Source organism: Staurois parvus, unplaced genomic scaffold (assembly GCF_062004578.1).
Source record: "Staurois parvus isolate SC_StPar_1 unplaced genomic scaffold, SC_StPar_1.0 ptg000277l, whole genome shotgun sequence".
NCBI classification, from domain to species: domain Eukaryota; kingdom Metazoa; phylum Chordata; class Amphibia; order Anura; family Ranidae; genus Staurois; species Staurois parvus.
In genome coordinates, this window is record NW_028318073.1 from 2,403,629 (window position 1) to 2,428,019 (window position 24,391).

At 43.4% G+C, this 24,391-nt stretch overlaps 1 protein-coding gene across 1 annotated transcript in view; it reads right to left on the reverse strand.

Annotated features, from left to right (window-relative positions):
- Positions 1 to 24,391, reverse strand: part of THUMPD2 (THUMP domain 2 tRNA and snRNA guanosine methyltransferase) — a 168,265-nt gene that overhangs the window by 20,648 nt on the left and 123,226 nt on the right. The window contains exon 8 of the mRNA XM_089681777.1: positions 11,693 to 11,807. Within this exon, the coding sequence (XP_089537903.1) occupies positions 11,693 to 11,807 (115 nt within the window). The remainder of the gene's footprint in view (positions 1 to 11,692; positions 11,808 to 24,391) is intronic.

A 24,391-nucleotide genomic window follows, 5' to 3' on the forward strand; every position in this document is an offset into this window, starting at 1 on the left:
CCTGTCTACGGAATCCTTGAAGGGAAGGGGACTCCTCCATGGGTATTCTGATTGCCCTGTACAACTCAGAGATGGGAGCGACCACAATAGAAGGAAAGGTCTTCTTTAGCAAAAGGGCCTCCTCATAGAGGAAACATAAAAAAAAATGTTTTGTCTGCTGTGGACATTCCCTAGCCTTGTAAATCAATACATCAAATGGCAGGGTAAGGCAAGATCCTAGCAGAACTTTACTAAAAAGGGGAACGCAACCTGTTTGGTAGCCCCAGGAATATCCTTAATTTGTCAGGTGTCCCGCACAGAGGAACTGAGTGTAGCTACCAGTGCCCATCCTTGCACAGCAACTGCATGAACATTTGGGGGCAGTGTCCACCGGTTCTGTAGGAAAGGTGGGACCCACACCAGCTTAGACATCATAACAGAGTCACCCTAGCCACCAGGGACCAGACCCGAGACGATAACAAAACAGGCTCCCGACCCTGAGGAATGTATAACAGCCTCCGAGACCACATGTGACCCAGATGGAGCATACAGTGCCCCTAGGAGCCTCAAGTCAGAGGGCTAGCAGAGGGAACCAGCTAGTTGCCACAAACAGGTAGAAGGCAGGGCCATCAGCATATTTACTGCACCCAGAAACCAAACCAGCTCTGGTGTGCACACACACTCGGCCAACCAGACTCCCCATCAGAAGGGCTAAGCTGTCACACAGGAAAAGCAGGCACGGGTGTGATGCCATCGGACATGCATCTGCCCCCCTTCCCCCTCCACCCGGGCTGCTCAGCCAGAGGAGGACACTGGGGCTCACAGCACAGCCACCCCTAGCGCCATACTGAGCGCAGTGACACAGTTGCCGGAAATAGAAAGGCGAGTGCCCAAAAGCAAAATGACAGAGCCACAGCCCGCCCACCACAACCCCACCGGAAACTGGCCGCAGTGTTGCTCCCCAGCAGAAGTGATAACATGTAAGGGCAAATGCGCCAAGGCAAAATGGTGGGCCCCTAGCCCACAAAGGTGCAGCCTAAATTGACAGGCAGCCCGACTGCATGGTGTGTACAGCTGAGGGAGAGCCCACCAGAAAACACAGATCCAGGAGGGGCAGCACAGAGCACCCCCAGTTTACACAGATAAAAAAACATGTAGGATCAATCCCTGCAAACTCCTCAGAGCTGCTAGTCACATACCATTAAGGTAGGGTGGGGAGGGGGGGAGCCCATGGAAGCAGTACCATCTCAGCAGCAGCAAACCTTCTCATCTCACCATGTCCATCAAGGGACACAGACTGGACAGGCAGAGGAACACATTGCAGTCAGACAAGCCCCATGTGTGGCTTGGGGGGGGGGGGGGAATCACAGACAATAACGCAAGCCTGGAGGGGACCTCGTAGGGCCTACCACTTAGGGAGTACCCGAAGCCTGCCACTGTGCTTGAGGGAGGGGGCCTCTACTTATTGGTACAGCCAAGATAGAGAGTAACACTCCCGAGACAGATCCTGCTCTCCACCAAAGTGGGGGGCTGTCAGCCAGGGTAATACTGACCCTGACTCCAGCATCTGATCATGTGTGTCCCCATGAGATGTTTAACTCACTGGCTGCCCTGGTCCAGAATGGGGATTTTCACCACCGACCCCACTGAGCGTGAAGTGAAAGGTGCTCACTTGTTGGCCAGACTGGGGTGACTGCTGGATCTAGACTATTCAGGCCGTCGCCCAGCCTGGCTGGTGATTGAATATCTCTGTAAGTAAAAATCCCAGGGAAAAAAAGAAAAGCCATGGAACTTAAGGTCCTATAACATTCTTACACTAGGCAGTAAAACACCAGCTTATAATTATACATCAATTGGGAGGGAGCTACACTGTCCTGGAAGATTCCAGAAAATACAGTTAACAGGTAAATAACTACGTTTTCCCAAGTCATCTTCCAGGACAGCTTCACATGAGAGGATTGTATAAGAATACGTATGTTAGGGTGGGACTGCTGCTTGCAAGACCTTTCTGCCAAATGCCTGATCCTTGTTGGCAAACAGGTCTACCCAGCAGTGCCTGGCAAATGTTCTGAAGCTGGACCATGTTGCGGCCTTGCAGATCTGTCTGGGGAAGGCACCAGCTTTCTCTGCCCACGTAGCTGCGGTAACCCTAATTCAATGTGCTTTCAAGCCAGATAGTGGTGTCAGTGTCAGGGTTTTGTATCCTTCTGAGATGGCTTCCTTTAGCCACCTTGCGATAGTGCCTTTAGAGGATATGTAACCTTTCCTTGGTCCTTGAAATAAGACAGAGGCTGGACAAGTGCCTGCATGCTTTAGTGCGCTCTATTTATGCAATTAGGCATCTTCTTACATCGATTTTGTTTTAGTCTCTTTTTTTGGTGTTGCTTGGGCTCCCGCAAAATGATGGTATTACAATCTCTTCTGTTTTGTGGAAATGTGACATGACCTGTGGTAGGAATGCTGGGTCTGTATTGAGGATAATCCTATCCATCAGGGTTGTACAGTAAGGCTCTATCACTGACAAGAGAGTAGTTATGAGAGTTAATTACCTAAAAGAACATTTTTTCCAAGGGTTTGAATGGCTCATGTTGGAAACTCCTTAGAACTATTCCTAGATCCCAGACTGTGCATTTGGGTGCGTATGGGACTCTACGTCTAGTGATAGCCCTCAGGAATCTGACCACTAGGGGATCCTCCGCTAACTTCAATTCCAGATAATTAGTCAAGGCCGCTATTTGGAATATGAGTGTATTAGCTGCTAGGTTCTTGTGTACTCCTTGTAGGAATTTGAGTACTGTGTGCAGGATAGGAGCTCCTGGCGACTCGTTCCCCCTCCCTCCAGTAGGAAAACTTCCTCCAGATTTTGTCGTAAATGGCGTTTGTAGAGTTTTTCCTCTCGCCTAGGATGGTAGAGACCACCTTCTCTGATAAGCCTTTTTTTGGCCTAGCCTTTCGCACTCAGAATCCATGCTGTCAATGACAGCTTTTCTGGGTGTGGGTGTAACACTGCCCCCTGTACTAGTAGGTCCATCCTGGGTGCTATCATCCATGGGTCTGTTAGGCTCAGCTTCTTCAGGAAGGAGAACCATGACCTTTTGGGCCAGAATGGAGCGAGTAGGATGACCTGGACTGAGACATCTGTATTTTCTGTACCACTCTTGATAGTTGTCTGAATGGTAGAAAGGCGTAAAGGAGGTCCTTATCATATGGCTGAGCCAGTGCATCTGTGCCTGCACTTTGAGGGTCTTTTTGAAAGCAGAAGTACTTCCCTAGTTTTGCATTTCTTATGTTGGCGAAAAGATCTATGGAGGGAGTGCCACATCTGCTGCAGAGTTGGGCAAACACTGTGTGGCTGAGGCACCATTCTGATTGGTTGATTTCCTCTCGACTTAACTGATTCGCTAGCAAGTTCAGGTTCCCCTTCAGGTGAATCACTGTGATTGACCTTAGGTTTTTTTCTGCCCAGTCTAAGAGGGTTTCTGCCAACGCCATCAGCTTTGGGGACCTTGTACCCCCTTGTCTGTTCAAATATGCGACGGCCGTCACGTTATCTGACAGGATCTCTTTTATTTTTTCCTAAAAAAGCCGTAAATGCTTTGAAAATTGCCAGTAATTCCCTGAAATTTTAAGAGCTTCTTGCGGTTTCTGGGTCCCATTTGCCCTGGGCCAGGCAGCCCTCCATGTGTGCTCCCCACCCCGACATGCTTTCATCTGTAGTGATTTTTGTTAGTTTGGATTGTTTCCATCTTCTCCTGAGTTTCAGCGTGTGAATGTTTCCCCACCAATCCAACGACACTTTTACTTTGTGCGTGAGGCGGATGCTGGAGTCTAGAGATGATTGGCTGCCGTCCCATTGGGAGAGGACATAATTCTGTATCGTCCAGGAGTACAGTTGCACTCATTGCACCCCCGGTATGGCTGTGGTTATTCGACCAACAAGCTTCATGGCATTTCTGATCGTTCAAACTGGTGTCCCCCGGAGACTCACTGTGTCATGTTGAAGTTTGAGAGCTTTTTCTGGTATTAGGTATAAGAAGGTGCTTGTGAAATCTAGAATATATCCCAAATATGTCATTCTGTTGGAAGGGATTAGCTGTGATTTCTCTTTATTTATTAGCCATCCTAGGTTTTCCAAGGATATTGTATACGCCACATGACATTCCAGAGCTTCTTTCGTGTCCGCAAACAAGAGTAGGTAGTCCAGGTAGGGGATAATGTTTATTCCCTTCAGCCTCAACCTGACGAATGTGTCGGCCTTGTGGTCCATTGGGTCATTTAGGGAGCCCCCATACTTAAAGGATGCTCTTTGAAATTTTTGAAAGGGGAGCATCCGGTTTCGGGTAAGACTCCCATATTGACGCATCTTACTCTTTAAATGGAAATCACCTCCTAAGATACTTAGGGAAAAAGGCTTTCCTTTCTGGCTCCTCCCATTCTCTTTTTATGGTAGACCGTAGCATGGAATAGACTGGAAGCATGCCTTCACTTCTCTTTTGTAGCCCTGCATATAGCTGATCGTGCACAGAGAGATCGGTTGTTCTTCTAAGTCTAGCGTGTCGTAATTTACGTTTAAGAGGCCCTCTGTATCTTCTACCGGAAAAAGGAACCTTTGCGACTTGTGATCCCGTTCTTCCATCTCGCCTTCCTCTGAGTTTGAAATGCCAGGTATTTTCTATTCCTGATCCGTAATGGTGCCCTGGTCCTGTTTATTTCTTCTGAGGGAGGGAGAAACCTGAGGTGTTGGGTTGAGGCTGATCTGGGGCCTGTTCTTGCATTTGTTCTCTAAAATTTTGAAAGGATTTAGACAAGCTAGCTGGCAAGTTAGAGCTGGGAATTTTTCTTTTTTGTTGTTTGACATTAGTATTCATAGACCCTGGGTTATAAGTTGGTGGCTTCAGCTGATTGGTCAATGGCAAAACTTTTGAGGACACACCTTCTGGGCATCTCATTATAACCCTAGCCCACTCCGTGAGTCCTTACTTTTTAGTTACCAATACAGTTATGCTGGAACAGAAGGGATGGTAGATCCAAATTCTTTTGCTCTTACAGTGCAGGACACAGGTCGATATTCATAGATCTTCGGATGTTCACTCAAGAGTCCTGCTGGAAGAAAATTGTGGCCGAGAGCTGTATACACAGATTGGAAGTCCACCTGGGACAACTTAGAACAGGTATGAATAAAAGACCAGATGGTAATCTTACAGAGCTGGGCAACAGAGGCTTGGTGTCGAAATGCTCAGGAAACGCCTACTGAACTGTTGGAGTGAACAAATATAAGTACAGTAGGTGTTTTAATCTTTAGAGTTTAAGCGGTCTTATCCACCTAGCAATGGTGGATCTTGAAGCAGAATGTCCCTTGCAAGCTTCTGAAGGTAGGCTAAATAGGAAGTCTGTTTTCCTGATAGAAGCTGTAGGCCTTAGGTATATCTTGATGGCTCTGATCATGACCAGACAGTGAAGAGCGATCTCCTTAGGGTGCTTAGGAACTGGAAACAAAAGGTGGAAAGAGGTGTTAAGGTGGAAGGCTGACAAAACCTTAGGAAGAAAGGAAGGTCTTGGGCACAAGACTGCTTTGTCCTTGTGAAGAATAAGAACAGTTCTTTACAAGAGAGAACCACTAACTCAGAGACACAAGTTAGACAGACATGATAGCCACCAAGAAGGCTATCATACAGGAAACGTCATTCAAGTGGGTTTCCAGGTGGGTTCACAGGGTGGTTTCTTCAGGAGAGAGGTTCTAAGAAAGCGCAAGGTGCTGTAAGGGTGGTTTGATGTGAGATACACCTGGACTTTACAAGGGAGAAATAAGCTGCAAGTTTTTGGAAAACAATGCCAAAACCTGTCCCCTAAGAGTACTTATGGTCAAGTTCTGGTCAAGTATCAATTGTGGGAAGGTTAGAATGTGAGGCACGTGAGTAATTTCTGGGGCTGAAGTGTCTGTGTTCACACCAGACATAGAAGGATTTACAGGTACAATAGTACCTCTTTCTAGCAGTGGCTTTCCTTGCTTTTAGCAATGTGGGATTGACATAATCAGAGACTCCACTGTCCCTCAATACCAGGCTTCAACAGCCATGCTGTTAAAGGATAGGTTCACCTCTTGAACATTTTACATCCATATTTAGAATGTAACATGTTCAAGTAGACCTCTCTCCCCCTTAGCCCCCCTTTCTTATGATGAGAATTTTAGGGACCTCATACCAGACACCTTAGATTGAGCAGACTCCAATGCTAAACAAGAGTGTACAGCTTTAATCAGCATAGCAATAGTCTCTTTACATTTTGGAAAGATTTGTGTACCATTCTGTATCACCAGATGCCTCAGATGGCAAGTATTCGTCCTTAGCAGATACCCTTCCTCTGGTGCCGTGTTTGGCTCAAGGGTATTAAATACGGAAGTGTGTTCTTGCAAAAATTATAAATGCATATAAAGCAATAAATAAATGTTCTGAAAACAATCGTGAAAAAAATGGTTGAAGAATTGTATCACATCCAATCCATCACCTTAAATGATCACCACAAAAATTTGCCCCAAACAGACTCATAGTAGCTAGTCGATAGATGAAATGTACATAGGGCATGGCTTTGGATGTGACGTCATCTTGGTGTTGGAGACTAATGCCTAGTGTCGGGTAAGACACTTTTAAATGTGAGTTTTAGTGCAATCTTTTTCTTTTTACAATAAATATACATTTTTATGCACTGAGGATCGCTTCAGTTCTTCCCTCTCTTGACATATATTGGTGCATCAGATACTTCTGAACAACAACTTTGGTCTGTGGTCCACATACAATATTTGAGTAACTACAGAAATAGTGTGGATTTCTGTGAGTATGCTGGTTTTTCCATATACCAGCCACTATATCTGGTGAGTCAGTTTGGGGCAAATGTTGGTGGCAATCGTTTAAAGTAGTGGATTGGACCAAGCACACACACAAGAAATGTGATACAAATCTCAAATGATTTTTTTTCACATTTGTTTTCAGGACATTTATTTATTGATTTACAGTTGTGTTCAAAATAATAGCAGTCAGACATCACTAACCTGATCAATCACTGTTTTTGGTAGAAATAATATTTCTACATGGCAAATAATTTACTAGCAGGTGTAGTAGAGCAATAGAAATCCAACAGACCCAACAGCCATGACATGCATGCTGCTGATTCTGTGTAATTGAATCACTAATTGAAAGGGGCATGTTCAAAATAATAGCAGTGTGGAGTTCTAATAGTGAGGTCATTCATTCTTTGAAAAACAGGTGGCAATTATTGCCCTTATTTAAGGAAGGAAGGCAGCAAATGTTGTACATGCTGGTTACAGTGCATTTCTCTCTGAAATTCTGAGGAAAATGGGTCGTTCAGACATTGTTCAGAAGAACAGCGTACCTTGATTAAAAAATTGATTGGAGAGGGGAAAACATATAAAGAACTGCAGAAAATGATAGGCTGCTCAGCTAAAATGATCGCAAATGCTTTAAAATGGCAACCAAAACCTGAAAGACGTGGAAGAAAGCGAAAAACTACCATTCGAATGGATAGAAGAGTAGCCAAAATGGCAAGGACTCAGCCAACAATCAGCTCCAGGAAGATCAAAGAAGGTCTAAAGTTACCTGTGAGTACTGTTACAATTAGAAGATGCCTATGTGAAGCCAAGCTATCAGCAAGAAGCCCCCGCAAAGTCCCACTGTTGAAAAAAAGACATGTGCTGAAGAGGTTACAATTTGCCAAAGAGCACATTGACTGGCCTAAAGAGAAATGGCGCAACATTTTGTGGACTGATGAAAGTAAGATTGTTCTTTTTGGGTCTAGTGGCCAGAGACAGTTTGTCAGACGACCCCCAAACACTGTATTCAAGCCACAATACACTGTGAAGACAGTGAAGCATGGTTGCGCAAGCATCATGATATGGGGATGTTTCTCATACTACGGTGTTGGGCCTATTTATCGCATACCAGGGATCATGAATCAGTTTGAATACATCAGAATACTTGATGAGGTCATGCTGCCTTATGCTGAAGAGGAAATGCCCTTGAAATGGGTGTTCCAACAAGACAACGACCCCAAACACACCAGTAAATGTGCAACATCTTGGTTCCAGACCAACAAGATTGAGTTATGGAGTGGCCAGCCCAATACCCAGATCTTGATCAAATAGAAAACTTGTGGGGTGACATACAAAATGCAGTTTCTGAGGCAAAATCAAGAAATAGAGAAGAACTGCAGAATGTAGTCCAATCATCCTGGGCTGGATTACCTGTTCACAGGTGCCAGAAGTTGGTTGACTCCATGCAATACAGATGTACAGCAGTTCTCAGAAACTGTGGTTATACAACTAAGTATTATTAAGTGATTCAAAGGAAAGCAAAATCTTCAAACATTTTTCAGTTTATATAGTGAATGTTTGAGTTTGTAAAGAAGAATAAACAAACACTGCTATTTTTTTTGAACAGTCTAATATTCACTTTTCTTCAATTTTTTTAGAGGAACAACACAAATTTGATATATTTTTCTTCATGTTTTGATTTGGAATAGAATGTGTAGTGTTCCCAATGCATTTGTGTGTATGGAAATAAAAGCTATTAGAAGGATTTTGAGCTTTATTCATTTTTTTCAACACACTGCTATTATTTTGAACACAACTGTATATGCATTTATAATTTTTTCAAGAACACAAGAAGTAGATACTTTTTTTTTTCTTTTTTTCCTATATTTTTCAAATTTTTGGTCCGATAAGAACACCACATTACAGGTGAAACTCGAAAAATTAGAATATCGTGCAAAAGATCATTTATTCCAGTAATTCAACTTAAAAGGTGAAAGTAATATATGAGATAGACTCATTACATGCAAAGCAAGATAGTTCAAGCCATGATTTGTCATAATTGTGATGATTATGGCTTACAGCTCATGAAAACCCCAAATCCACAATCTCAGAAAATTAGAATATTACATGCAATCAATAAAACAAGGATTGTACATAGAACAATATCGGACCTCTGAAAAGTATAAGCATGCATATGTACTCAGTACTTGGTTTGGGCCCCTTACTGCCTCAATGTGGTGTGGCATGGAAGCTATCAGCCTGTGGCACTGCTGAGGTGTTATGAAAGACCAGGATGCTTCAATAGCGGCCTTCAGCTCTTCTGCATTGTTCGGTCTCATGTCTCTCATCTTTCTCTTGGCAATGCCCCATAGATTCTCTATGGGGTTCAGGTCAGGTGAGTTTGCTGGCCAATCAAGCACAGTAATCCCACGGTCATTGAACCATGTTTTGGTGCTTTTGGCAGCGTGGGCAGGTGCCAAGTCCTGATGGAAAATTAAGTCAGCATCCCCATAAAGCTCTTCTGCGGAAAGAAGCATGAAGTACTCCAAAATCTCCTGGTAGACGGCTGCGTTGACCCTGGACTTAATGAAGCACAGTGGACCAACACCAGCAGATCACATGGCTCCCCAAATCAACACAGACTGTGGAAACTTCACACTGGACTTCAAGCATCTTGCAGTGTGCGCCTCTCCATTCTTCCTCCATACTCTGGGTCATTGGTTTCAAAATGAGATGCAAAAGTTGCTCTCATCAGAAAAGAGGACTTTGGACCAATGAGCAACAGACCAGATCTGTTTTTCTTTAGCCCAAGTAAGACGCTTCTGACGTTGTTTGTTGTTCAGGAGCGGCTTGACAAGAGGAATACGACATTTGAAGCTCATGTCCAGGATCCGTCTGTGTGTGGTGGCTCTTGATGCACTGACTCCAGCCTCAGTCCACTCCTTGTGAAAGTCCCCAACACTTTTGAATGGCGTTTTCCTGACAATCCTCTCCAGGCTGCAGTCATCCCTGCTGCTTTGTGCACCTTTTTCTTCAACACTTTTCCCTTCCACAACTTTCTATTGATGTGCTTTGATACAGCACTTTGGGAACATCCAACTTCTTTTGCAATTACCTTTTGAGGCTTTCCCTCCTTATGGAGGGTGTCAATGATGGTTTTCTGTACAACTGTCAGGTCAGCAGTCTTTCCCATGATTGTGATTCCTACTGAACCAGACTGAGAGACCATTTAAAGGCTCAGGAACCCTTTGCAGGTGTTATGGCTTAATTAGCTGATTAGAGTGGGACACTTTGAGCCTAGAATATTGCACTTTTTCACAATATTCTAATTTTCTGAGATTGTGGATTTGGGGTTTTCATGAGCTGTAAGCCATAATCATCAAAATTATGACAAATCACGGCTTGAACTATCTTGCTTTGCATGTAATGAATCTATCTCATATATTCGTTTCACCTTTTAAGTTGCATTACTGAAATAAATGAACTTTTGCACGATATTCTAATTTTTCGAGTTTCACCTGTATATAAACATATTGAGGATATGTTGCTCATTGATGTTTACACAGCACTTGGCACTTTGTGTTTTTGAGCACTAGATGAAATGTTGATTGTTGATGTTTATAAAACACTCGTTACTTTGTTTTTTTGAGAACTTGTCACTGTATCACCTTGAATGATTACATTAGATTGTGGTATATATTGCAATATAATCAGAGCGAGCGCTGCCAATATTTGTTATTACTATATTCAAATATCGACTACATATTCACCAAGGACATTATCAGTACCATTTAACAGAGATGTATAAGCCCTTTCATAAATTCATTATATTTAGAATGCTCACTAAAAATGCCAATATTAAAATTCACTGAGAATTCTACCTCTTGAACCAAAATATGATTTATACAGGTATATGTATGATTAATACTTTTTCCAACTCAGAAGTACCATAGTCTCTACATTAATACAGATCTCCAAAAAGGCATACAAGTGGTTCAACAGATGTTGGAGAATAGCAGCTAAAGATATTGGAAGACCAAACATTGTATACATTATTACCCTTAAAGCAAAACTAAACCCATCAACTTAACAGTTTCAAAAGACAGTTACATTACTGACATGCCAGGAATGCTGTCACATTTGCAGTTTAACCAACCTGTCAAAATATCAAATAGCTGGTGTCATAGCTGATCACATGTGCATCATAATGCAACTGCAGATCAAACAGAGGCTAAGATGGCTTCCTTGGTTAAAAAGGATACAAGGGTTTAGCTCTGGTTTAAAAAGTGTTTTAAAATGACACGGGAATCTTACTACTTAAAATCACTGATCTAAGGGCAGGTTCACACTATGCCCACACATGAATTGCACAATAACACACTGTGCATTCCAGTACAATTCAGACTGCATGCAAAGCTGAAAAATATGTTACCGGCACACCAAGGATTCTTTAAAATAGTCAAAGCTTTATTCAGAAGTCACAGCATATTTACAGAGGCAATGTTTCAGAGCTGTGCAGAGCCCCTTTATCAGGTAAGTGACCAAGTGAATTTCAGACCGCATGCAAAATGAACTACATTTGCGTTCTGCAGCGGATGTCAATTGAAAGTTAACACCACCTCAAATGCAGGTCGCAAACCCAGTGCGTTTGCTCCCATCGGATCGAATTATATTTTTGTATCATGTGATCAAATTGTAGTGTGTTTTAAAAAGTAGGGCAAGCCCTAATTTTAGAGCGGCGCAGTTTCAGCCCATTCAAAATAAACTGAAATTACACCGCACAGGAAGGGACAGCACATTCCTGTGAGATTCATGTGTGGGCATGGTGTGTACAGTTAGCAGCATTCTTTAAACCTCAAAAAAAAAAAATAATTTAAGGGTCTTACTTACTTAACACAGATCCTTTTAAGAGCGCCACAGAATCTGATATTCCTGCCTTCTTCATATTGGCAAGTGCATGTGTCAACTGTGAGTCACTTATGTCTGCTCCCATGTAACTGACATGCTATTGGAAAGAAGTTTGCATAAAAAAAGTAAAAGGTAAATCAACTGAATTTACATAAATGTTTAGAATGGTATATAAGAACAGTGAGGCTCTAAAAACACAAAATTAGGAAAACTTTAAAGAGGAATTATAGGCAAAATAAAAAAAATACATTATATACACCATGTCCTTTACTAGCACTAATAAAACAGTTTTTGTTTTTCTGTGTCCCCATGTAACAGTTTTTTTACCCATTGATTATTTTGCCCACATGGTAAAATTCTCATTTTTGCCCTAAAGATTAGCTAAAACACCCAAAAAATATATTTATATATAGTGCCAATTTTTAATGCAATATTATCAAGTGCAAAATTTAAGTAAAAAATACACTTAAGTGAATTTGGGGACATACAAATGTGATCTATTACCCATTTTTTTAATAATAAACAGGAGGTTGTACCGAATAGATAGATACTGCATTGCACCCAGGTCACATGATTTGCACAAGAACGCACAAGTTCCTGTGCAATTCAAGATGTGAACCAGCCCTAGGCCCATCTGAGATTACCCTGTCTACAGGGTGACAACACTGAAGTGTAATTTTATGCAGAATAAACATCATACTCGCCCTTTTACGCTCTGGTCCTTTTTTTAGGGTTTTTTTCAGTATATAAATAATGCCCTTGAGAGCTGCTATGGTTCGAATAAAGCTTATTGTGAATCACCCACAATTCACATTCTTATATTACTGTGCTATAATGATAAAAGTAAAAATAAGTAACACGTCTGTGAAGCGTGGCACTTATTTGTTACAATTATTGTTACGTAAACATCAGTTGCAAAACATTTACATGCACTTCCATTATTCTTACTGGGCATCACTTTACTTGCAGCGCTAAAAAATGATATATACATATGACTGCACCAGTATTTGTAAGGTGATGCAAAGTTCCTTAGATCTTATCAAATAGTATAGGCCACATGCGATGTGTATGACCTTCCCAACAAAGATGCAGTAATGGCGTATACCCCACACGCCTTCACTTCACCATATAAACGCACAATATAAATGCACAATAAAATGATAGTCCAATGAAAGTTTAGTGATCAAAAAGCCACAGATGGATTGAGAAAGGTTTGATAAGATCCCCGTGACAAATATAGTCCGGCGTTATGCAGAAAAATGAGTAAATTGCGCACTCACCGGAAGCACAATTTAATTGCGCATTTGTGTCATATACACCAATGGTCACTCCAGTTGTGGATGGAAAGAAGCTCGGAACGGATGACTCCGTGATGGGGGGTGCCGCATCTGGGGGTCCCTTACAGTAGACCTGGCTCCAAACGGGATCAGCTGAATGTTACTCTGGGCCCTGGGATAATCACCTTGTGGTCCTGGAGGAGTTAAGTGCTCCATATAGAGCAGAAAGGAGTACCCATAGTGTAGTATTTAGGTCAAATATTAAATGAATTTGATAAGATCTAAGAACATTTGCACCACCTTACAAATACTGGTGCAGTCATATGTATATATCATTTTTTAGCGCTGCACTATTTATGTTATGTTTTGTCATTTTTAAGGTTTTATGGTTATCCTTTTTAGTGTATCAGCTGCTGTATTACTTAGCGCTCACTGAACCCCCTACTATATCACTTTACTTGCAATTGCATAGAAAAAAAAGACATGCTTCGTTTTTCAAACTGCATTGCATCCCATAGATCTGAACAGCCTCACTGAATAACATTTCTTCTTATGACATATCTGCTGTTTTGATTTACAATGAGCACGTTAAAACGGGGACTAAAGGAAGTGGAAAAATAAATTTAGGAACTGACTCAAAAATACATCTTATATTTAGTATTTTGCCCACATTTCCACTTTCATTTTAAAGGTTCAGACCAAGTTGAACTGATAGATCACTATATGCTTCAGTTTAAACAATCAATCCTTCTCACTTCCTATAAGACTAAATGACGATTCGAGATCTATGTTAATTAAAGACACCATAACCATTCTTCACAAAATAAAAAAGCCAGTAAGTCAGCTAAACCTTAAAAATAACCATTATTATAGTCTGTCTGCACATCCCTGACACACACAGCCAGGCAAAAAAGCCACAAAATTACATTCAGGACAGACATGCACACAGTCCTAGATGACACAAACATGCAAATAGCCAGGGCAGACAGAAACCAGAACACTCCAAATAGGGAAGATAGCCATACACATAACACAGTTGTGGCAGAAACGCACACAGTTAAGGCTAACAGATACAAAACACAACTGATGCAACCAGTTGGGGAAAATAAACACACTCACACAATCATGGCAGAATGACACACATAGTACTGGCAGACAGGCAAAAACACACAGTCAGAGCATACAGAGACTTATACCAGCAAACGATCAAGGCAAACACATACACAGGGGTAATACGCAAAGGAATGTCAAACAAACTAGACACTGTCAAGGAGGACATGCACCAATTAAAGATTTCTAAAAAAAATTATTTTCCTAGCAAACCTCCCTTGCATGTTGAATTGGTGCAATATCTTTCTGATAATCAGTATATACTGTAGATGCGTGCATGCTGACAAACTATTGCAAGTGTTGCCTGCAGGCTTTGAATTTTGGGGTTCTTGGAGATTAATTTTATCATCAAATGATCAGCACTTGGGCTAAATTTGTTGGGCCAGCCAGTTCCTTTTAAAATTCTTGCCTCACTCATAGGCATCGACAAACTTTTTTAATCAAGAACAGGTTCTACCTGCATACTCCCTACAGATGGTCTAATAAATGATACCTAATATATAGTGGATGTGAAGTGGTGGTAAAAATCTGTGACAATTCTGTATTTTCATAAATTTTTGTTATAAGAATGAAAACAAGTCATTTGCAAGTGCCAATTGTTCACCTTCTGTAGACACTGTTTAACCACTTGACCTCCGAAAGGTTTCACCCCCTTCATGACCAGGGCATTTTTTTGCTGTTCAGCACTTTGCTACTTTAACTGGCAATTGCTCAGTCATGTAACAATGTACCCAAAAGAAATATATTTTTTTTCCACACAAATAGAGCTTTCTTTAGTGGTATTTGATCACCACTGGTTTTTTTTTCTGCTATATAAATGAAAAAATACAGACAGTTTTGAAAAAAACTTTACTTTTTCTTGGTTTCTGTGATAACATTTTGCAAACAAATAATCTTTATTCATAAATTTAGGTCAAAATGTAGTTTGCTACATTTTTTTGAAAACAATAACCTAAATCAATATATATAATTTAGTCTTTGTAAAAGCTATAGAGAGTCTACAAACTATGGTGTGTGTGTGTGTATATACTGTATATATATATATATATATACAGTCATGGCCGAAATTGTTGGCACCCTTGATATTTTTCCTGAAAATCAAGTATTTCACACAAAAAAGGTATTGCATTAACACATGTTTTGCTATACACATGTTTATTCCCTTTGTATGTATTGGAACAAATATAAAACAGAGGCAGAAAAGCAAATATGACATAATGTCACACAAAACCCCAAAAATGGGCTGGACAAAAGTATTGGCACCCTTAACTTAATATTTGGTTGCACACCCTTTGGAAAACATAACTGAAATCAGTCGCTTCCTATAACCATCAATAAGCTTCTGACACCTCTCACCCGGAATTTTGGACCACTCTTCCTTTGCAAACAGCTCCAGGTCTCTCTTATTGGAAGGACACCTTTTCCCAACAGCAATTTTAAGATCTCTCCACAGGTGTTCAATGGGATTTAGATCTGGGCTCATTGCTGGCCACTTCAGAACTCTCCAGCGCTTCTTTGCCATCCATTTCTGAGTGCTTTTTGACGTATGTTTGGGGTCATTGTCCTGCTGGAAGACCCAGGATCTTGGACGCAAACCCAGCTTTCTGACACTGGGCCCTACAGTGCGACCCAAAATCCTTTGGTAATCCTCAGATTTCATGATGCCTTGCACACAGTCAAGGCACCCAGTGCCAGAGGCAGCAAAACAACCCCAAAACATCATTGAACCTCCACCATATTTTACCGTAGGTACTGTGTTTTGTTCTTTGTAGGCCTCATTCCGTTTTCGGTAAACAGTAGAATGATGTGCTTTACCGAAAAGCTCTATCTTGGTCTCATCTGTCCACAAGACGTTTTCCCAGAAGGCTTTTGGCTTACTCAAGTACATTTTGGCAAACTGTAGTCTTGCTTTTTTATGTCTCTGTGTCAGCAGTGGGGTCCTCCTGGGTCTCCTGCCATAGCGTTTCATTTCATTTAAATGTCGACGGATAGTTCGCGCTGACACTGATGCTCCCTGAGCCTGCAGGACAGCTTGAATGTCTTTGGAACATGTTTGGGGCTGCTTATCCACCATCCGGACTATTCTGCGTTGCAATCTTTCATCAATTTTCCTCATCCGTCCACGACCAGGGAGATTAGCTACAGTGCCATGGGTTGCAAACTTCTTGATAATGTTGCGCACTGTGGACAAAGGCAAATCTAGTTCTCTGGAGATGGACTTGTAACCTTGAGATTGTTGATATTTTGCCACAATTTTGGTTCTCAGGTCCTCAGACAGTTCTCGTCTCCTCTTTCTGTTGTCCATGCTTAGTGTGGCACAGACAGACACACAATGCAAAGGTTAAGTGAACGTCTCTCCTTTTTATCTGCTTTCAGGTGTGATTTCTATATTGCCCACACCTGTTACTTGCCCCAGGTGAGTTTACAGGAGCATCACATGCTTGTAACATTCTTATTTATCCGCAGTTGTGAAAGGGTGCCAATACTTTTGTCCAGCCCATTTTTGGAGGTTTGTGTGACATTATGTCGAATTTGCTTTCTTTCCTCCCTTTTTTTGTTTTGTCCCAATACACACAAAGGGAATAAACATGTGTATAGCAAAACATGTGTTAATGCAATACGTTTCGTGAGAAATACATGATTTCCTGGAGAAATATCAAGGGTGCCAACAATTTCGGCCATGACTGTATATACACAGTTGCAAGAAAAAGTATGTGAACCCCTTGGGATTACGTGGAGTTTTGCATGAATTGGGCATAAAATGTGCTCTGAACATCATCTAAGTCACAACAATAGAAGAACACAGCCTGCTGAACATAATACTACACAAACATTAGATGTTGCCATGGTTTAATTGCACATAACATGTAAACATTCACAGTGCAGGCAGGAAAAAGTATGTGAACCTTTGGACTTAATAACTGGTTGACCCTCCTTTGGCAGCAATAACCTCAACCAAACATTTCCTGTAGTTGCAGATCAGACCTGCACAACGATCTAGAGTAATTTTGGACCACTCCTCTTCACAAAACTGTTTCAGTGCAGCAATATTCTTGGGATGTCTGGTGTGAATCGCTCTCTTAAAGTCATGCCACGGCATTTCAATCGGGTTGAGGTCAGGACTCTGACTGGGCCACTCCAGAAGGCGTATTCTGTGCTGTTGCAGCCATTGTTTTGTTGAATTACTTGTATGCTTTGGGTCATTGTCCTGTTGCATCACCCATCCTCTGCGGAGCTTCAGTTGGCGGACAGATGGTCATACGTTTTCCTGCAAAATGTCTTGATAAACTCTGGAATTCATTTTCCCATCAATGACAACAATCCGTCCAGGCCCTGAGGCAGCAAAGCAGCCCCAAACCATGATGCTCCCTCCGCCATGTTTTACAGTGGGGATGAGGTTTTGATGTTGGTGTGCTGTGCCTTTTTTTTCTCCACACATAGTGTTGTGTGTTCTTCCCAAACAACTCAATCTTGGTTTCATCTGTCCACAGTATATTTTGCCAGTAGTGCTGTGGAACATCCAGGTGCTCTTTTGCAAACTTCAAACGTGCTGCAATATTCTTTTTGTACTCCATTCTTGTTTAATGTTTTCCTTATTGTAGATGTGTCAACAAAAATGTTAGCATGTGCCAGAGATTTCTGTAGGTCTTTAGCTGACACTCTGGGATTCTTCTTTACCTCATGCAGCATTCTGCGCTGTGTTCTTGCAGTCATTTTTACAGGACGACCACACCTAGGGAGAGTAGCAACAGTGCTAAACTTTCTCCATTTGTAGACAGTCTGTCTTACCGTGGACACATGAACATCAAGGCTTTTGGAGATACTTTTGTAACCCTTTCCAGCTTCATGCAAGTCAACAATTCTTGATCGTAGGTCTTCTGAGAGCTCTTTTCTGCGAGGCATGGTTCACATCAGACAGTGCTTCTTGAAACCAGTAAACCCAAAACAGGTGTGTGTTTTTTAAGGGCAGGACAGCTGTCAGCAACACATCCAATATCACACTGATTGGAGTCAAGGTTGGCTCACTCCTGGCTCCAATTAGCTCTGGGAGAAGTCATTAAGCTAGGGCCTCACATACTTTTCCTCCCTGCACTGTTATGTGCAATTAAACCATGGCAACATCTAATGTTTGTGTAGTATTATGTTCAGCAGACTGTGTTCTTCTATTGTTGTGACGTTGACATTCAGAGCACATTTTATGCCCAATTCATGCAAAACTCCACATAATCCCAAGGGGTTCACATACTTTTCCTTGCAAATATATATATATATATATATATTTGAATATTGATCAGTCCTGATGTACTTGAAATCCTAAAATGCCAGGACAGTACATACAGGTGAAACTCGAAAAATCTGAATATCGTACAAAAGTTCATTTATTTCAGTAATGAAACTTAAAAAGTGAAACTAATATATGAGATACAGTGGGGCAAAAAAGTATTTAGCCAGCCACCAATTGTGCAAGTTCTCCCACTTAAAAAGATGAGAGAGGCCTGTAATTGGCATCATAGGTAGACCTCAACTATGAGAGACAAAATGAGAAAAAAAAATCCAGACAATCACATTGGCTGATTTGGAAAGAATTTATAAGCAAATTTTGGTGGAAAATAAGTATTTGGTCAATATCAAAAGTTCATCTCAATACTTTGTTATATATCCTTTGTTGGCAATGACAGAGGTCAAACGTTTCCTGTAAGTCTTCACAAGGTTGGCACACACGGTTGCTGGTATGTTGGCCCATTCCTCCATGCAGATCTCCTCTAGAGCAGTGATGTTTTGGGGCTGTCGCTGGGCAACACGGACTTTCAACTCCCTCCAAAGGTTTTCTATGGGGTTGAGATCTGGAGACTGGCTAGGCCACTCCAGGACCTTGAAATGCTTCTTACGAAGCCACTCCTTCATTGCCCGGGCGGTATGTATGGGATCATTGTCATGTTGGAAGACCCAGCCACGTTTCATCTTCAATGCCCTTGCTGATTGAAGGAGGTTTGCACTCAAAATTTCACGATACATGGCCCCATTCATTCTGTCCTGTACATGGATCAGTCATCCTGGTCCCTTTGCGGAGAAACAGCCCCAAAGCATGATGTTGCCACCCCCATGCTTCACAGTAGGTATGCTGTTCTTTGGATGCAACTCAGCATTCTCTCTCCTCCAAACACGACGAGTTGTGTTTCTACCAAACAGTTCTATTTTGGTTTCATCTGACCATATGACATCTCCCAATCCTCTCCTGGATCATCCAAATGCTCTCTAGCATACTTCAGACGGGCCCGGACATGTACTGGCTTAAGCAGGGGGACACATCTGGCACTGCAGGATCTGAGTCCCTGGTGGCGTAGTTTGTTACTGATGGTAGCCTTTGTTACGTTGGTCCCAGCTCTCTGCAGGTCATTCACTAGGTCCCCCCGTGTGGTCCTGGGATTTTTGCTCACCGTTCTTGTGATCATTTTGACCCCACGGGGTGAGATCTTGCGTGGAACCCCAGATCAAGGGAGATTATCAGTGGTCTTGTATGTCTTCCATTTTCTAATTATTGCTCCCACAGTTAATTTGTTCACACCAAGCTGCTTGCATACTGCAGATTCAGTCTTCCCAGCCTGGTGCAGGTCTACAATTGTTTCTGGTGTCCTTCGACAGCTCTTTGGTCTTCACCATAGTGGAGTTTGGAGTGTGACTGTTTGAGGTTGTGGACAGGTGTCTTTTATACTGATAAAAAGTTCAAACAGGTGCCATTGACACAGGTAATGAGTGCAGGACAGAGGAGCCTGTTAAAGAAGAAGGTACAGGTCTGTGAGAGCCAGAAATCTTGCTTGTTTGTAGGTGACCAAATACTTATTTTCCACCATAATTTGCAAATAAATTCTTTCCAAGTCAGCAAATATGATTGTCTGGATTTTTTTTCTCATTTTGTCTCTCATAGTTGAGGTCCACCTATGATGCCAATTAAAGGCCTCTCTCATCTTTTTAAGTGGGAGAACTTGCACAATTGGTGGCTGACTAAATACTTTTTTGCCCCACTGTAGACTCATTACATGCAAAGCAAGATCGTTCAAGCCGTGATTTGTCATAATTGTGATGATTATGGCTTACAGCTCATGAAAACCCCAAATCCACAATCTCAGAAAATTTGAATATTGTGAAAAGGTGCAATATTCTAGGCTCAAAGTGTCCCACTCTAATCAGCTAATTAAGCCATAACACCTGCAAAGGGTTCCTGAACCTTTAAATTGTCTCTCAGTCTGGTTCAGTAGGAATCACAATCATGGGAAAGACTGCTGACCTAACAGATGTGCAGAAAACAATCATTGACACCTTTCATAAGGAGGGAAAGCCTCAAAAGGTAATTGCAAAAGAAGTTGGATGTTCCCAAAGTGCTGTATCAAAGCACATTAATAAAAAGTTAGGTGGAAGAGAAAAGTGTTGAAGAAAAAGGTGTACAAGCAGCAGGGATGACTGCAGCCTGGAGAGGATTGTCAGGAAAACGCCATTCAAAAGTGTTGGGGACTTTCTCAAGGAGTGGACTGAGGCTGGAGTCAGTGCATCAAGAGCCACCACGCACAGACAGATCCTGGACATGGGCTTCAAATGTCGTATTTAGAGATGAGCGAATTGGAAAAATTCTATTCGCGACGAATCCGAAGATTAGCAAACTTCGGATGCACGAATCAAATTTTCCCAAAAATGGCGGCGACATGTGTGGCGACGGAGAAAATGGACAGAGAAGATGGGGCGGGGATCTCTGGGAAGGCGCGCAGACAAGGCGTGCTGACCCATAATGCATTCATGACATGTGATCGCATTAGCCAATCAGCAGCCAGCCAGCACTGTGTAATGGTGGAGCTATAAATTGCGGCCATCTTAGAATTCTCCATTAGCCTCCAGTCATTCAAGAGAGACAGACCTGTGTGTATTAAGGGACAGAGTTAGGGCCACAGAGACTTTAGGGCCACAGAATCGTTACTCAGGGACACACAATCGTTACTCAGGGACACACAATCGTTACTCAGGGACACACAATCGTTACTCAGGGACACACAATCGTTACTTAGGGCCACAGCTATCAAAGAATCGGAAATTTAAAGTGACATACACCCTTTTTTTTTTTGGTGGCTGTCGTGCACAGTTGGTGCTGCAGTTTGCCGATTGTGCAAAATAAACTGACTTTCTGCTTCACAACCACTATTGTACGTTCAAAGAGTTAAATCCATATACACGCCGGCTGGCGGTAATATTTTTTGGGTGATTAGTGCATTCCAGTGACATAAACGTACAGTTTCCAGCCAACGGCAAGCTGCAATTGACCGATTGTGCTAAATAAACTGACTTTCTGCTTCACAACCACTATTGTACGTTCAAAGAGTTAAATCCGGTTTTATTTTTGGGGTGCTTATTGAATTAAAGAGTATGTCAGACAACACGCAGAGGAGTGGCAGAGGAGGCAATGTTTCAGGAGCGAGCAGACGTGGCAGCAGAGGAAGGGGTCGAGGCAGCACTAGTCGCAGCCAGAGGCCAGTGCTCCCGGTGTCATCCAGCGGTCGTGTCTCCACCGACAACCCTGCCGTCATCGATTGGTTGACTCGGTCGTCTTCCTCTTCCCAGGTCACCTCTGACACCTACAGCCAACGGTCGGTGGGTACGTCAGACACAACCGTTAGTTGGCATGGCCCGGGAGCAAGCCCACTGAAATCACGTGTCCTCGACCTGCCCCTGTCCTTTGCTGTTCCCTCACCAAGCGAAGTATCGCATGCTGTGGGCTCAGCCCCACTGTACAGTGAGGAAGAGCTAACAGAGGGCGGTCAGGAACGGGGGGAGACATCCGCCTCTTCAGCAGCCAGGCGAAGAAGTACTGGCGAGGAGAGTGGCTCGGTAGCCGGTCTAGAGACAGGTCTGTCTCCTGACCCACACGCAGCCGAGGGGGCTAGTAGTGACGCGGAGACCCTAATTGATGATGAGGCTGATCGCACTTGGCAGCCTCGTCGTCATCAGGCTATTGCTTCCGCATCATCAGGAGAAGAGGGTGCCAGCTTGCCAGCGAGCAAAACAGTCGGTGGGTTGCCCAGGAGGCAGCAGGGTCACAGCAGTGTCAGTGGAGCCAAACGGCCACGGAGTAGAGCACCAGCTCCACTGCAGCCTACCACCACGGCCAGTAGTGGTGCCGGTGTGCACGGAGGAAGTAGCAGTCAGCCAGTGAGGAATATCGGGGGCAAAGTTTCCTACTCGGCGGTGTGGCAATTTTTCGTCAAGCCGCCCGAGGAAGTAAACGTAGCCGTATGTCGACTATGTGGCCAGAAAGTCAAGCGTGGCCAGGGGGCCAATGTTGGGACTACAGCGTTGCGTCAGCATATGCAGCGTCGCCATTCGGTGGCCTGGGAAAACTGTGATAAAGATACGGCGGTTCTGCCTGCCCCAGCCCCCGCTCCATCACCCGCTCCGTTACTTGCTCCGTCACCCGACGTCAATCGCCGTCTATCAGCCAGTCAAGGCTCCAACACCTCTGCTGAGGGGAGTTGTCGCTCGTTGGCATCTTCCGCTCGTTCAGATGCTCCTTCTCCTGCTACTCCTCTTCACGGATTCCGTCAGCAGTCTTTCTTGGAATCCGTTTCCAAGAGACAACAGTTTGCGAGCACGCACCCGAGGGTGCAGAAGCTGAACGTCCTCCTGTCCAAGTTGCTGGTGCTGCAGTCCCTCCCTTTCCAAGTGGTGGACTCAGCACCTTTCCGAGAAATGATGGCTTGTGCCGAGCCGCGGTGGAGAGTGCCAAGCCGGCATTTCTTCGCCAAAAAGGCAGTGCCAGCCCTGCATTCACATGTAGAAGAGATGGTGGGCCAGTCTTTGAGCATGTCGGTCTCTGCCAAAGTGCACGGCAGCGCCGACGTGTGGAGCTGTAACTACGGTCAGGGACAGTACATGTCATTTACGGCCCACTGGGTGAACGTAGTGCCGGCACAGCCGCACCAGCAACTTGGACAGGTCACGCTGCTTTTGCCTCCACGTTTGCACGTCCTTGGTCCAGCAAAGATGTCCGCCTCTACCACCTCTTCTTCCGCCGTGTCCTCAGCCTCCACCCCCGTGTCAAGTCCCATTACCCGACCGGCATATCACATGTGCAGGGCGCAACGGTGTCACGCTGTGCTGCACCTGGTATGCCGTAGTCACACAGGGGAGGAACTTCTGAGTGTAATGAACAGAGAAATCGACAGATGGCTGTCTCCGCGCAAACTGAAAATCGCAACCATGTTGACCGACAACGGAAAGAACATGGTGTCTGCTCTGCGTCAAGGAAGGTTGTGCCATGCGCCATGCATGGCTCACGTGTTCAATCTGGTTGTCAAGCGGTTCCTAAAATCCACCATCCCACTGCAAGACATCCTTAAAATGTCACGTAAACTTTGCATGCATTTCAGCCATTCCTACACCGCAAAGCACACCCTCCTTGAGCTGCAGCGGCAGAACGGAATTCCACAGCATCGCCTGATCTGCGACGTTGCAACAAGGTGGAATTCAACCCTACATACAGTCATGGCCGAAATTGTTGGCACCCTTGATATTTCTCCAGGAAATCATGTATTTCTCACGAAACGTATTGCATTAACACATGTTTTGCTATACACATGTTTATTCCCTTTGTGTGTATTGGGACAAAACAAAAAAAGGGAGGAAAGAAAGCAAATTCGACATAATGTCACACAAACCTCCAAAAATGGGCTGGACAAAAGTATTGGCACCCTTTCACAACTGCGGATAAATAAGAATGTTACAAGCATGTGATGCTCCTGTAAACTCACCTGGGGCAAGTAACAGGTGTGGGCAATATAGAAATCACACCTGAAAGCAGATAAAAAGGAGAGACGTTCACTTAACCTTTGCATTGTGTGTCTGTCTGTGCCACACTAAGCATGGACAACAGAAAGAGGAGACGAGAACTGTCTGAGGACCTGAGAACCAAAATTGTGGCAAAATATCAACAATCTCAAGGTTACAAGTCCATCTCCAGAGAACTAGATTTGCCTTTGTCCACAGTGCGCAACATTATCAAGAAGTTTGCAACCCATGGCACTGTAGCTAATCTCCCTGGTCGTGGACGGATGAGGAAAATTGATGAAAGATTGCAACGCAGAATAGTCCGGATGGTGGATAAGCAGCCCCAAACATGTTCCAAAGACATTCAAGCTGTCCTGCAGGCTCAGGGAGCATCAGTGTCAGCGCGAACTATCCGTCGACATTTAAATGAAATGAAACGCTATGGCAGGAGACCCAGGAGGACCCCACTGCTGACACAGAGACATAA